The sequence below is a fragment of the Megascapheus bottae genome, chromosome 16 (genome assembly GCF_031878675.1).
Source record: "Megascapheus bottae isolate mThoBot1 chromosome 16, mThoBot2.hap1, whole genome shotgun sequence".
NCBI lineage: Eukaryota > Metazoa > Chordata > Mammalia > Rodentia > Geomyidae > Megascapheus > Megascapheus bottae.
In genome coordinates this window covers 34,424,991-34,439,818 of record NC_143524.1, presented here as the reverse complement: position 1 = coordinate 34,439,818, position 14,828 = coordinate 34,424,991, and the positions used below count along the sequence as shown (strand labels likewise).

Sequence of the window (14,828 nt, the reverse complement as noted above, 5' to 3'; positions counted from 1 at the left end):
TAATAAATATCAAGGTTAAATCCATATTCCTAATAAATGTTAAGTCCATATTCTTGATAAATGTTTGTAAACTAATCTACAAGAATATTAACACTATTGTATAAAGGTGTCATGTGAAGACAGCAATAAACAAGTGAATATACATTTCACAATTTACCATTTTTTACCTTTCACAATTTACCATTGTTTGTCCTTTCATGATTATTAATAACAATATCCCATCATGCTCAAGTACTCTAATTTATAGTTACCTTGTCTCTAAATCATGTTTGGATATGAGTATTTTATCTTTCAAAATGCAATAATCCATTGAAATGTGTAGAAATCTCTAAAATTAAAATATTTCCATCTTTAAGTCATGCAACTGCTTTTATATCGAACTGAAGCAGGATAAATGGCTGTTCTTACAAAGAATCAATAGTCACATGTTAATTTGCTGCAACGTTTAATGCACAGTGGCTATGGAATGGATGCTTAGGGATCCTGGAGACCCTCAATTTTTAGGAAGAGTGACACAGCTCTTACTAAGACATAATGAACAATGCTTGCAGGCTCTACATTGGGTAAGTATTTCTACTGTTATCTCTAAAGTGCCTCTGTAGTACACACTCATTTATTTGGATTGTTATTTCTTCGTTAAATTTTTACTAGTCTGGACTAGTATCCAGTCTATTAATGACAATAGCTGATCAGAGAGGAGTCAGCACTTGGAAGCAAAGCTCCTTGAGACATGAGACAAATAGAATAAGGAAGGGATGACAGGAAGCTTGCACTGAACAAGCATGCTTTTTTTTTTTTTTAAGCATCTTATGAGACACCTGCAGTTTGTATCTTTTTGTTACTCAACATTACTCTAGTATTTAACAACAACACATCTGTGTTCACTTGACTTTATAATACTGTGGTTTTCTTCTAAATACTACACTGATTAGGTTAAAAAGGTTTGGAGGAAAGACATAATCAACCTTATCTTCTAAAACACCTATGTACTTTCAACGTCTTTTGGCACAGATAAGATAGGGCTGGGGCTGCAATGTCATGCCTAACCTGGGCTTCAAATTCGGAACTATATCATGTGAAAAATGCAAATGAAACCTCTGAAGCAATGCTGTAAAAAACAAGAACATTTCCATCCAAGCCAGCTGTTCTCCAAGACAATGTCTTCTCCCTAAAGAAAAATGCAGATACAATAAGTTTTTAAGGCTTATAGTTGCTAAAAATTAATGTCTGATATTTTGTTGTAATTAATGAAATCTGGAATTTTAAATGTTTCAAAAGTTATGTTTAGTAAAATATTCCTTTTTTTTTTTTTTTGCCAGTCCTGGGGCTGGAGCTTGAACTAAGGGCCTGAGCACTGCCCTTGGGTTTTCTCAAGGCTAAAGCTCTACCACTTCAACCACAGTACCACTTCCAGCTTTTTTCTATATATATGGTACTGAGAAATCGAACCCGGGTCTTCATGATGCTTGGCAAGCACTCTACCGCTAACCCAAACTTCCAGTCCGTAAAGAATTCTTTTAAATCTTCCAATATACAAACTAGCATTTTCAGCGTTCACAAACTATTTGTTAAGTCATAAATTTCTTCAAAGTTTTAGTTCCATCTGCTCTATTACCTCTCTTACTTTCAAAATTACCACATATCCTAAGATATATTATGAGACCTAATTTGAGGTTTGCCATTTTATTCAATAGACTCATGAGAAGCTCATTTCAACTGACTGTATTCTCGAGGATAAGTCTGTGGGTCTCTTATATGTGTCCTATTTCACAGGAGAAACAATATTTCCTAGTAAGAGATGTGATAATATAACCTGGGAGGCTAGATTCCAGTCTTACTTTAAACTGTTCCTTTCTCAAGGTCTGTCTCTCAAGACATTTGTTAATAAATTCTAACTATACAAGTTTGATTAGAGTCAAAAAGTTTCTAAAGAAGCTTGTGCTTTTCAGCAGTTTAATGCTAGTTAATTAACTTACTTTATTTATAAGGAAATGGAAAGACTTGGAAAAATCATAAGTGAGCCAGACCTGAAGAAACATAGGTTCCATGGTTTCCCTCATATGTAATAATTAGTATGTGTCTAGGATTTTCCTAGGAGAGGAGCATAATAGCTCAAAAGCTATGTACTACATATGGCCATATAAGAAGAGGCTAAGCAAAATGAACTCCAGGATAGGGAAACCAGAGATTTATCCTTGTGGGTTATTGCTTTTAATATTCTACATGAAGATATTTCTTTACTCTTTTTTTTCTGTTTTTCCTTTTTCTTTCCCTTATGGTTTATCCTCTGTTGCTGTATCTGAATTTGGTACCTGGAATATTGTATATACATTTATTAGTTTATTTGAATCAGAGGAGGGAAGGGGAAAAACAAGATGAGGAGTCAAAGGACAAAGGATGAACCAGTTTAACAGCGATATTAACAAGACAATATGTTGGAAATGAACTCTACAACTTGGAAGGGGGCAGGGAAAGGGAAAGGGAGAAAAACATGGGAAAGGGTAACTGTTCAAAAAGTAATATATGTATTCAGTACATTAGGAATGTAAGTAACTCCTTTATACATCACTATAAGAGTTACTTTAAGTGAAGATCTGTGTGTGTGTGTGCACATGAACTAGGGACTAGGGACTAGGGTCTGGGCACTGTCCCTTAGCATTTTTTTTTGCCAGTCCTGGGGCTTGAACTCAGGGCCTGAACACTTATCTTTGGGCTTTCTCAAGGGTAGAGCTCTACCTGAGTCACAGCACCACTTCTGGCTTTTTCTGTGTATGTATTCCATTTCGAGGAATGGAACCTGGGTCTTCATGCATGCTAAGCAAGCACTCTGCCACTAGGCCAAACTCCTGGCCTCCTTTAGTATTTTTACTTAAGACTAGCACTCGACCACTTGAGCTATAGCTCCACTTCAAGCTTCTTGCTGTTTACTTGGAGATATGAATGTTAAGATACTTTCTTGCCTAGGCTGGCTTTGAATCATGATCCTTAGATCCCAGACTCTTAAGTAGCTAGGATTAGGGCTTGAGCCACCAGTCTCCAGTTAATTACCTTCAATCAAACCATTCTTTCCTATATGAATTAATATAATATTAGTCAGAATATTTAATTAGAGAGGAATGTCTGATATTAAAATGTAACACATGGTGAATCAAACTTCATTCTGAATTCATAGTTGTGAAAATTGTCTTACCCAGGGAAAAAGGTACCAAAGCTTCCTTCTTGGAAAAATATCCACTACTGTCCAAAAATCGCTCAGGATAGAACATTTCTGGGTTTCTCCAGTACTTTTCATCGAAGTGAACAGAATAAAGATTTGTAATTATTGTTGTGCCTTTAGGAATGGAATAACCACGTACAATAGCATCTTCAGATGTTGCATGGAAAATCCCTAATGGAACTATGTTACAGAATCTTAAAACTTCATGTAAAACTGCTTCAGTGTAAGGCATTTTGCATTTGTCATTCCAAGAAGGCTTCCTATTTGGGCCCATAATTAAATCAATCTCTTTCCAAACTTGTCCTGAAAAAAATTGTTCAAGTTATTAAACAATTTTTAGAACTGTAAATAAAATAGTATATATGTGTCTGTACATATATATATATTATATTCAAAGTAATTTTATTTGGAGTAAAACAGGATAACTTACAATAAGCCACCAGGATACAGGAATACTCACATTTAGATTTTTCATTATTTTGGAATTCTATTTAAATATATATTACACATCTTCTACCAATACTAGCCAATGTTCTGTACAATTTGGTCATAAAGACACAGTACAAAAAAAAACCCTCAAAAACAATAAAAAAGTGAATCCAGAATTAAGTGAGGAAAATTGTAAAACAGTCCTCTAATGCAGTGAAAAAAGTAAAACATAAAAGTCAGATGAGAGAAACCAGAGATTAGATTCTAGCTTTGGCACTTCTGGACCCTTAGTCTGTACCCTCATTTATAACATCCGTACAGAAAGTCTTATATTGAGATTTTTTTACAGGAATGAAATACTTTGTTAATGAGATACTAGATTTAAATACTTCTCTTCTTGACTAACACATCAAGGGTTTCTAGAAATGCTTTGCACATTTGCCAGAGCTGAAATATATGGTTCATATATATGGGCAGACTTTGATATCAAGAGAATAGTTACCTTGAATGTTTGGATAAAGGGCCATGAAAAGCATTGCCCAGCGTAGCACATTGGTTGTTGTTTCAGTTCCAGCAATGATTAGTTCACCCACTGAGAAAATTAGATTTTCTTTGGAGAAAGTAGATAAGGGATTACTTTTACCTTGATCCATTTCATCTAAATATGCATCAACAAAATGCTGAGGTGAATGAGGCTTTCTGTTGGCTGATACTTTTTCAATAAGTCTGGAGAGAAAATCATAAACCACATCTGCATTTCTAAATAGTTGTTGATGCTTTCCAAAAGGTAAGATGCCAATCCATGGAAAGGCATTATACAGGAAGACTGAGGCACTGGCAGCTAGTTCTACATTTTCACTAAATAACTCAATCATGTGCTGAAAATCAGTGTCTTCATAAGTAAATCGTTCTCCAAAAAGGATCAGATTAGTTATATTTGAAACAGCATTTGTTATTAAGTGCTTAAAATCAAAAGGTCTGCCTTTGTATGTTTCAATAGCATCAGTAAAAAACTGAGTTTCTTCTAAGATTTTAGATTCAAAAGACTTTTGGCCATATCCAAAACAGCGAAAGCTGTTTACAGCTAATCTTCTGTGATCAATCCATCCTCTGCCATATCTGGAATTGAGTAAGCCTGAAAAAGATATTAAAATATTGTATATTTCCAACTTTTCTCTATTTTTTATCAGTCATGGGGCTTGAACTCCGGGCCTGGGAGCTGTCCCTGAGCTCTTCAGCTCAAGGCTATACTGCCCTACCCCTGGAGCCACAGTGCCACTCCAACTTCTATTTAGTAAGTCTATGGAATTATGAAAAGAAAATACATAAATGAATAGTTATTTTTCGAATTGTCTTTCCACATAATTAGATTATTCTCTGCTACTCATTAGGCACAAAATATTATAACTGATAAAGTCTGTCTACTCCCCAGACTGGCAGAAAAGATCTACAATTCTCCCAGCACAGAAATTATGGCTAGTTTTGGTTAATTCAAGATGGGTTGTTTGGCTTTAATATAAGTCTCACTTATAAATGACTTCAAGGGCAAATTTTTATCTTGGATTAAATGAACATTTAAAAATCATTCTTTTAGGGTTGGAAAATTTCTACTTAAAACATATAGGATATAAATTTCTTTCCTCCTCTTCCTCTTTCTTTTGTGGTCATGGGGCGTTCTTTTCCTTCTCCTTCTCCTTCTTCTCCTCCTTCTTTTGTGGGTCATGGGGCTTGAACTTGGCCTGGGCACTGTCCCTGAACTCTTCAGCTCAAGGCTATTTCCCTACCCCTTGAGCCACAGTCCCACTTCCTCAGATCTCAGCCTCCTAGTACCTACAATTACAGCGTCAGCCACCATGCCTAGCTTATAAATTTATTTTACCAAATAAGGTAACCTACAGTAGAAATATCAAATAATGAGGGTAGGGAACAGCAGAGACAAACAAGAAGCTCATACTTTTCTGAGGTAGTTACTGCTTTCCATAAAATTCTGCTGTCCTGTTGTGGCTACTATGGAAAATATCCTTTTTAAATTAACTGAAGAAAAATCACAGTATCTTTAGTGCACGTACTTATATAGCTAATATTCTCTATGTAGAATTACATTGTTCACTGGAACATCAGACCACATCACATTTTCTTATGTTCATGAAGTATATATAAAATTTGAATTTCAACACTTGTGAAACATGTTTAAAATGAGGTGCTTATTGATCCAGCAATTCCACTCCTGAGCATTTACCCTAAAGATTGTAAACCACAGGCAGTACAGCCATATTTATTGCAGCACTGTTCACCATAGCCATGGTGTAGAATGGGCACAGATGCCCTTCAATAGATGAATAGATCAAGAAAATGTGGTGATGCAAAATGGAATTTTACTCGTCCATCAGATAGAATGAAAAGGAAGGAAGAAAATGCAATCAAAAGTCTAATGTATAGCCTACAAAATTAAGAAGAGTGAAGGTAGGGGAGGGATGTCAAAAGGGGTGACATTGATTAAGATATATTGTATTCATAAACTGTTAGATGACAACTCCTTTGTACAACTACTTAAAGATAATAACAAGAAAAGGAACCCCAGCAATATGGAAGCAATTTTACATCCCATAGCCTAGTCTTGCTCTCCACATTCCCACGCAACTATTCAATCAAGAAACATGAATTCAACATGTATTATGGAATGCTGATTATGTTCCCAGCAGTTAGGGATTTATTAGTGATGAGTCAAAGATCTCCATTCACATGGAACTACAAGTAGGAGAGATGGGCAACAGGTAAAGGGGTAAAAAGAGAAAATATAATCTAGGTAGTAAATCCTTAGGTAGGTAAGTAAATCCTTAGATAAGTGAGTTAGTCAATCAAATATTCAGGGGAAAGTAACTGTAGGCAGACACAGGAGCTGTAAGAAGCAAAACCAAAATGAGAGCAAAACAATCACCAAAAAGATGACAGCAAACTAGAGAAGTGTGTGTGATTACAGAACACATAAAAAAGAAGGTTGAAAGAGAATTTTCATATCAATCCAATACTGGCCCAAATGGGCCTGATCCTATCTAAAGGGCAACTTGTCTCCATTCTTACAGTTGGCTAATGGTTGCTATGATTTTTCAGTTCGAAGGTCAGTGCATATGTACTTTCAAACAGTAGATAATTTTCTTATTTTTATTTTGCTGTTTTCTTTTTAATAAACTTAACTTGAATTCTCACTTTATATCTGTGATTAAAAAAAACAGCCTAAACTATAAATGTAAGCTTTGAAAATACATATGAATCTTGTCACATCATCTTTCATTTTCATCACTTTCTTAAAGGTTTAATATTAAAACTTATTGCTTTCAAATGTATTTTGATCTGAAATTTTAGTCTTTAAAATTGGTTCTATTTTTTTCATTAACTACTTGATATGTTTTGTGATTCTAAGTATTTTTCTTTTCAACTAATAGCTTTTTAGCCTACCTAAGCAAAAAGTTAAATTTTTCTTTGAAAGTGTGAAGTTGTCACTAAGTTACAGAGTTTAGAGCATCACTACTGTAAAAAAAAAATCTTATTAAAATCATTGCATATGGATGGACAGTGATAATCTGCTGCTCAGGAGGCTGAGATTTAAGGACTGTAGTTCAAAGCCAGCCCAGGCAGGACAGTCCCTAAGACTCTTACCTTCAATCAACTACCAAAAGTGGAGTTGTAGCTCATGTAGTAGAACATTAGCCTTGAGCATTAAAGCTCAGAGACAAGAGTCAGGCTCTGAGTTCAAATCCCCAGGACCAGCACGAAATAATAAGGAGAACAGGAGGCCTGGGTTCTAGTTTGAGATTTTCCATTTGCTAGTTCTTGCCAGCAGTCATTTATCTCATTTCAACACTGTGAGGCTTTCTTATTACCAGTTTATTCAACTTTTATGTTTGCATCCTATTGAATATAGATCAGTGACACTAAACCATATAGAAAGCTAGATCTTTATTTAAGCTTCACAATTCATCTATGTACTTACCATAATAAGGAGTAATTAAGAAAGGCTCCTTCAATTTTTGCTAGTTTATAAGTAAAATGACAGTAAAAATGTTACAGAGTACTCAAGTTTGGCATAAAAAAGACGCTCCTGATTCAAATTATGTATATGCATTCATATGTACATGCATATTCTTAACTTGTTTCACATTAGCAAGTACTAACTCTGTAAAACATTATTTGTAACATTGATTAAAACTGCTTAAAAGAAAATGAGAATTTAATAGTTTAAGATATTAGTGTAATGCAGCCTGAAATGCCCTCAGAAATTAATATTTCCATAAGTATATAAATGCATTTCTGTAATCAGTACAAAAGAATCTAAACCATATGCACTAAAACTACCTAAATTAAGGAATGTAATTTTAAATAGTTTAATAATTTTCCAAATAGTTGGAAATACGTACCTCCCATTTTTGTCATTTTTATGAAGAGAGGAAGGCATGGTCTATCTGCAAAAATTTCACTTTGATGAACAAGGCATTCCTTTATTACGTCATAGCCATTGAGAACCACAGCTGATAGGCCTCCAAGATCTAAACTGAAAATCTTTAAGAAGAAAACAATCAAATGGTTAAAGAAATATAATCATAGAAATGCACTTGTAAGCTCAGTCTTCCAGGGTTCATTACTTTCTTGAAAATATGAGCATATATTAATCAACTGACAATGTCTCAATAGTACCATTCACTATAACACAATAGATCTGAAGCTATAATCATATAATTGGTAAAATAGAAAGAGTAGTACTCAGGAGGCCTGGTTTCTAGTGCAAGGTTTTCCATTTGCTAGTTCTCTGCAGCAATCTGTGGATAAAAAATAACTCATGAAACAATATTATTGCCCAAGAGATTGAGGAGAATTTAATTGATAGACATGATTAAACTCTAGTATGTTACTTGTTCTCTGATTTTAAAGGATCAGAGAATACATATTTGTTGGAGAAGTTTTGGTTAGAGATCCAATGGCTCATTCTAAGGAGCAGTTAGTGGGCTCTCTGGAAGCAGTAAGGTAATGCACACACAAGCTCTCATCCAGTCTTTTGATGGGTTTGCAGCAGAAGGCCAAACACTTGAGTCTACTCAGACACAAGATAAGCAATCACACAACCAACAGTTTTTTGCTGACATCAGGCATTTTCTTTGTATACCTTCTACTTATACTTCCTATAAGCAGTCATAGTTTTCATGGGGCTGCAGGGTTCTCACAGCGGTTTGAGGTTCCCATAGCCATTAGGTAGCTATAAGACCTGAGCCAGATCACTTAACTTTGATGGACTGTAAGTTGCCACCGAAATTTTATTTAGACATTCTTTTAGGATTCACTAGACCTTAAAACATTCAATATATAAAAATCTGTTATTTCCAAGAAGAATGGAGAGGCAACACCATCTGTTCATTATTATGCCAGGCTTAGGTAGGGAAGAGCTTATCAAAGGTATGACAGACAACTCTGAAGTAGAAATATATTGTAAGCAAGGCTCATTTGTATTTGCTTCACTGAATCTTATGATGTTAGCCCTGAACCACTAAATGAAAAAAGACCGTGAAGAAAAGACATTCACCACACAGGCATAGGTGACTATCCTCTCAATTTTGCCTGACAGCTTTTTATAGACACAATATGGAGACAAGGCTTATCTCTGTATGAATAAGTTGGGAAGATTTAGTATTGGTCCACACTAATTCAGAAGAAACCACAAGACTTGGAAGAGACCAAAAGTTCTACTGAAGCATTTTTGTCAGCAAAAGTGATAGAGATTGTTAAGTGGAAACAAAGTCAGTCCCACCTGAATGAACTGGCTGCCAGAATCTCAAGCATAAGTATAGGCCCTAGAACTGGGCAGGAGCTACCTTCAGAAACTTGAGGAAAGAGTATAGACTCCCTGCTATAAGCACCAGGATTAGTGCTGGGCAGTGGAAGAATTTTCCACACAAAGGGAATGGTTATGAGCTGATAAACAGCCACAGGGGAGTCGGTGGAAGGACAGTCTTTCAGGTCTCAATGCAGTTATATAATATTGTTAAGAGGAAATCTTTCATAGAAATGTAATTTTAAGAAAACCAATAAAAAGATGGCATAATTTATAGGAAGTGGTTCTGATGTAGGAAAAGACCCTGGTACTAAAAGTTATCCTAGTATAAATACAGAATAGAGAGGAAATGTATTTCAAAGTAAAGCTGTCAAATGTAGACACTAGATTATAAAAACCAAGACTTACTGTCTCAGAAAGGTGTTACTCATATTGTTACTGTATCTGACTTTGGTACCTGGTATATTGTATATACATTTATTTGTGCATTTGAAAATGGGAAGTTAATCCTTAATGTACTATGTTATCTCTCATCTCCTTTGTTGTCCCTTGGTTATCTCATAATGTTACAGTATCTCACTTTGTTATCTGATATATTGAATTTATTTGTATTTGGTCATTTGAAATTTGATAGGGAAGGGGGGAAAACCAAGATGGGTGGAGGGGTGGGGGGGAGGGTAATGGTTACCAAGACATGTGAAAGGGTATCAATGTATGTGAATTAATGCACCTTCTATCTGGCAAATATCATGTAACCCTTTTATTAATTACAATAAAAAAATAAAAAAATATTAAAAAAAGAAATGCAAATCAAAAAAAAGAAAATGGGAAGTTAAGGGAAAGACAAGAAGAGTGGGAAGGGGGAGGGAGAGGGAAAGTGGGAGAAAAACATGGGAAGGGGTAACAATGTTCAAGAAGTAATGTATCCACTATCTGATAAATGTAACAGCAACTCCTCTGTACATTACCCCAACAATAAAATTACAAAAAAGAATTTTAGATATTATTTTTGAGAGTAAAACAGGGTAAATTTTCCCTTTAGTATTTTATTTTAGTATACACTGTTTTCTTGTTGGTAAAGCTTTGCGAATCAAATTGTAGAACCTAAAACAGGTTTGATACATGAAAAGGTCTAATAAAATGCCTATATATTCTTTGATTTATTCACCTGCTTTTAGAACCTATTATTGGTAAATTTTGATGCTGATGGAGGTGTAAACAAGAAGATAGGACACGTTCTCCTTAACTTCTGTAAGTCACTTTATGATCTAAGTCACTTCCTCTTCCTGTAAATCATCTTCCTAAATAACTTCACTGTCTCAGTTAATGATCACTTCATCTGTCTTCAGGTTTCTCAAGTCCAAACCCATGTGAGTGATGTTTTCCCTAAATCCAGCATCAACTGCTCAGATCGGATTTTAAGTGTTCCCTAAAGGCCTATGTGTTAAAGGCTTGTTTTTGAGTTTGGTACAACCTGGAAGTGGTAGAACCATAATTCATGCTTAGAAGTTCTCATGAACTACCTTAAAAAAAAACATTTTTCTCATCTTCAACATGCCAGCTAAATTATAAACTCCTTAGAAGCAGATTTCAGCTTTGAATCCTTTAGAGTCTCAGTCAGTACACTGCATAAAGTTCTCAATGTTTGCTGTAAAAATAAATTGATGTTATCAATTCTATTTGCCTTAATTATTTTTAGGTCTTTAAGCAAATTACCTGAAAAGTATATGATAAAGCTAACTGTATTGACATTGCTTCTTGAAATTTAGCTCAATATTAAAGTTGCTGCAGAAACTCAAAGACTTAGAGTAAATCCCCAAAGAAATGGTAACTTATAGCATAGAATATTTGTATGTAAGAATTATGAAGAAGAAAGCCAGATGCAGTGGTTCATGTCTGTAATCCTAGCCACTCAACAGGCTGAGATCTGAGGATTGCAGCTCAAAGCCAGCCAGGACACTAAAAAGTCTGTGAGATTCCTATCTCCAATTAACCACCTGAAAACTCGAAGTGACGTTGTGGCTCAAGAGGTGGGGTGGTAGCCTTAAGCTGAAGAGCTCAGGGACAATGCCCAGAGTTCGAGTCCTATGACTGACAAAAAAAAGAATTATGATGAAGAATGGATTTTTTATGTGTACAGAGTAGGTGTCACTTGAAGTGATTCTCATAAACAACTCTATTATCCAGGTTTTTTCCCTGTGCAATCACATTTTAAATAATAAAGTGAGAATGAAAAAAAGATTGTATTTCTAAGTAAGTCACATAAAGTATTTTCTCCCCAAACTACAGCAGATAATAATTTTTTACCTCCAGCAAAAGTAACTAACCTTGAGACTGACAGAACTAAGAAGTACTGCTAAAACAAAGGGAGATCCCTATAGGGTTGAACAATGCTCATTTTTCAATGCATATAACCTCATTTTTTCCTTCTTTCTGTTTTTTCAATACTCCTTTCTTGATTTACCTCTATTTGATTTTTAGTAAGGACTTCTCTTGGTAACAGCAACAAAAATCATGGAACTCTCAAAAAATAACACCAGGAGCAGGGCACTCACTGGTGGCTCACACCTGGAATCCTAGCTAATCAGAAGGTGAAGATCTGAGGATCATGGTTCAAAGTCAGCCCAGACATCAAAGTCCATGAGACTCCAATTAATCCCAGAAAACAGGAAATGGTACTATGGTTCAGGTGGTAGAGCACTAGCCTTGAGCTGGGGATCTTAGTGACAGTGCCCAGACCCAGAGTTCAAGCTCTACGACTCACCAAAAAATAAAATAAACAGGAATAAAATCTGTTATGCATGCCAATTTCTCATCTCTTACATTATATCTAACTATCCCTACATGGCAGCTTTCTGGCATATTTATAACCTAATTTGTAACCTATTCTGATCACCTTGTCCCAAAGGAGTATTTGTAGTAAATACAGTTCCTTTCAGTTCAAGTATTTATATATGGAGATTATAATTCTCTATTTTGAGAGAAACTATTTCAAATATTCAAGTATTGAAAATACTTTTATGAGTCTTTAACTCTCATGCTAGAACTTGCAAAATTATACTCATGCCTTGGAGAACTGGACAGTGGAAAATGGAATCTAAGAGTTTATCCATCTATTATTTATCTAAGTCCCGCTCTCCTTCTGTGCTATTGCAGAAACTTAGCTAATACTTATAAAAATTCACCGCCTGGACTCCCTGACAAAGCAGAGTCTTAACCTCTGACCTCACAGGGTCGAGAAGTTTTTGTCCACAGCGCAGGCGTGGGTCCAGGAGGACGCAGCCTGCAGCGCGCAGGCGCAGTGCTCGCTGGGGGGGGGGGCACCTGAAGGCGGGAAAGTAGCTCCAGCGTCGCCTCAGGACAGTGGCCTGGAGTTCCCCAGGCTGAAGCAAGGTTCCCTCAGCAGGGAGGATGGCCTCGAGACCCTCTCCCTACCCCGCCGGCGGAAGTACCCTCCCAGAGCCACAGCTACACGGTGAGAGAAGTCCCTCATCCAGGGAGGAAGGGCGTTGAGCCCGAGCCGCCCCGCGAAGAGCCGTACCTCGCCGTACACCTGGCTCTGCGTCCGCAAGTACACGTGAGGAAGGTCAGCCGAGGTGGCCAGAGAGTAGATGTTGCCGATAAATGGCAGCCCCCGAGGGCCCGGGGGGAAGCCCGCCGGCCGTCCCTGCTTCTGTAGTTGACGAACAACCAGTACAAACAGCAGCAGGAAGAACGCGCCCCCGAGAGCCGCCAAGAACACCTCAGACGCCCAAAGCTCCCTCATGGGCTCCTTCAAGCTGGGAATCTCACCACCAGGCCGCGACCGGGGCGTTCCCGCCAGCTCTGCCGCGTCCCATTGGTTAGATATCCAGAAGTCCCGCCTCAGCTCGGTGGCTATTGGCTAACGGAATGTAGGACGCTCCTGTCGAGTCAGGTCCAGCCTGGTTAGTTTTGCAAGCCTTAGGAGCTGAGCGGTGACCGCTGACCCACAGGGCACCGAGCCCGGTGGCTCTTTTCCACGGTGTTGCCATCAGAACATCCTGGGCACAGGTCAGGATAGTTTCACTCACTGGGGCCAGATGAATCTTAGCTCCCTGGCCTCCACTCCGGGTTTTTTTTTCCTTTTTTTAAGGCGCCCTTTTAGGTTACCAGGTGTGCCTATTTCAGACTAGTAAGTCTGGAGAATCTCACCAGGACTCTGTACCTGCCGGAACTTGACAACGTTCTCAAGAATTCACGTGTGTTCTACTTCACTCCTCAAGAATTGTGATGAGTTATGAATTTGACGTAGTTTACCTGTCATTTTCCCTGTGTCTCTCATCTTCCCATATCGATTACTCATGGGCCTTTCATAGGTCCATTGTTCAGGAGCAAAACTCGGAGATTTTTCTCCCACCCAACAACTAGGCAACTGATTTCATATTGTTATTTCAGCTTCTATTCATATTTTTTTTTCTATCGGCAAATTTCTTGCGGCACAAGACCGACTGGATTTGAGACTCATAGCAGCCTCTAATAATGATTTGACATTGGCAGACGTTTTGTAGTCCTCATTAGCATAAGTTTCATCCCTACAACAAACATTTATTGAATGTCTGCTTCATGCAGATGGCCTATGCAATGGATATTAGAGTATGAGCAATAATGATATCCACCCACAAAATATCCACTACTGCTGATTACAAATGCTTGATATTACCTTTAATGATTTCTTAAATCTGTATTAATCAATCCTTATAAATCTGCTAGTGGAAGGAAAAATAACAGCGAGAGATTATTGTTAAATTTAGTCACTAATGTCACAAGATAGATGCTGAGATTGCAGATGGGGGGATAGAAATGCTGAAGCACTCACCAATGCCTGAGGTCAGCTTTGCTTTTTCCCAGCATCATCAGGTTTTGTGTGTCAGATCTGGCTACAGCTATTAGGCAATAGAGGCAGTTAATTCATCTTTTATTTTCAGTAGGATTAATTAAAAAAAAATCCTACGTTCACGTAGAGACCATTCTTTCTTTGGCATTCTTTCCTGCTATTTTAGCAGAGAACTCAGTTATTCCCAATGTCTTATTGACCACCCTTTGGAAAACAGTAAGAAAGGTTCTTAAGAATAAAACTTAGAGTCTAGAGCCTTCCCCATAACCACCCATATTTTATTGATGCTTACTAAATATAGCTCCCTGTGCTCCTTCTTCCCTCATTTTCTCCTCCTAGCATTTGTTTGTTAAATGATAGAAAGTGATCAATAGTATTGTGTTTTTCCATGCTTTTTATTTATCATCACAATTTGTGTGTTTGTGTGTGTGGTACTAGAGTTTGAACTCAGGTTTTCATGTTTGTTATGCACACACTCCTACCACTTTAGCCACATTCCCCCCTCC

General features: G+C 37.0%; 1 protein-coding gene and 1 long non-coding RNA gene across 3 annotated transcripts in view; one reads left to right on the top strand and one right to left on the bottom strand.

The window, feature by feature from the left end:
- Positions 1-309: 309 nt before the first annotated feature.
- On the bottom strand, positions 310-13,261 carry Cyp2r1 (cytochrome P450 family 2 subfamily R member 1). 2 transcript variants are annotated; one of them, XM_090348096.1, is made up of 5 exons: positions 13,009-13,261; positions 8,062-8,203; positions 4,149-4,781; positions 3,191-3,520; positions 310-1,168 (listed from the first exon to the last, which is right to left on the bottom strand). In XM_090348096.1, the coding sequence occupies exons 1-5, from the start codon at positions 13,231-13,233 to the stop codon at positions 993-995; spliced, it is 1,506 nt and encodes a 501-aa protein (XP_090204222.1). In that variant the 5' UTR covers positions 13,234-13,261; the 3' UTR covers positions 310-992. The 2 variants fall into 2 exon arrangements, with proteins under 2 accessions (XP_090204222.1, XP_090204221.1); XM_090348095.1 differs by lacking the exon at positions 13,009-13,261 and having other exon boundaries at positions 4,149-4,372; positions 8,062-8,183.
- The window catches only part of LOC150053141 (uncharacterized), a 92,863-nt gene continuing 90,886 nt past the window's right edge, over positions 12,852-14,828 (top strand). The window contains exon 1 of the long non-coding RNA XR_016538072.1: positions 12,852-12,942. This is a non-coding gene — a long non-coding RNA (uncharacterized LOC150053141). The remainder of the gene's footprint in view (positions 12,943-14,828) is intronic.

Excerpts from the sequence above, each read along its gene's own strand:
- Cyp2r1 (XM_090348096.1), bottom strand. The coding sequence starts at position 13,233 with ATGAGGGAGCTTTGGGCGTCTGAGGTGTTCTTGGCGGCTCTCGGGGGC. Across the intron at positions 4,782-8,061 it reads AAAAATGACAAAAATGGGAG|GCTTACTCAATTCCAGATAT; the intron begins GTACGTATTTCC and ends TATCTTTTTCAG. Across the intron at positions 1,169-3,190 it reads TTTGGTACCTTTTTCCCTGG|GGAGAAGACATTGTCTTGGA; the intron begins GTAAGACAATTT and ends ATTTTTCTTTAG.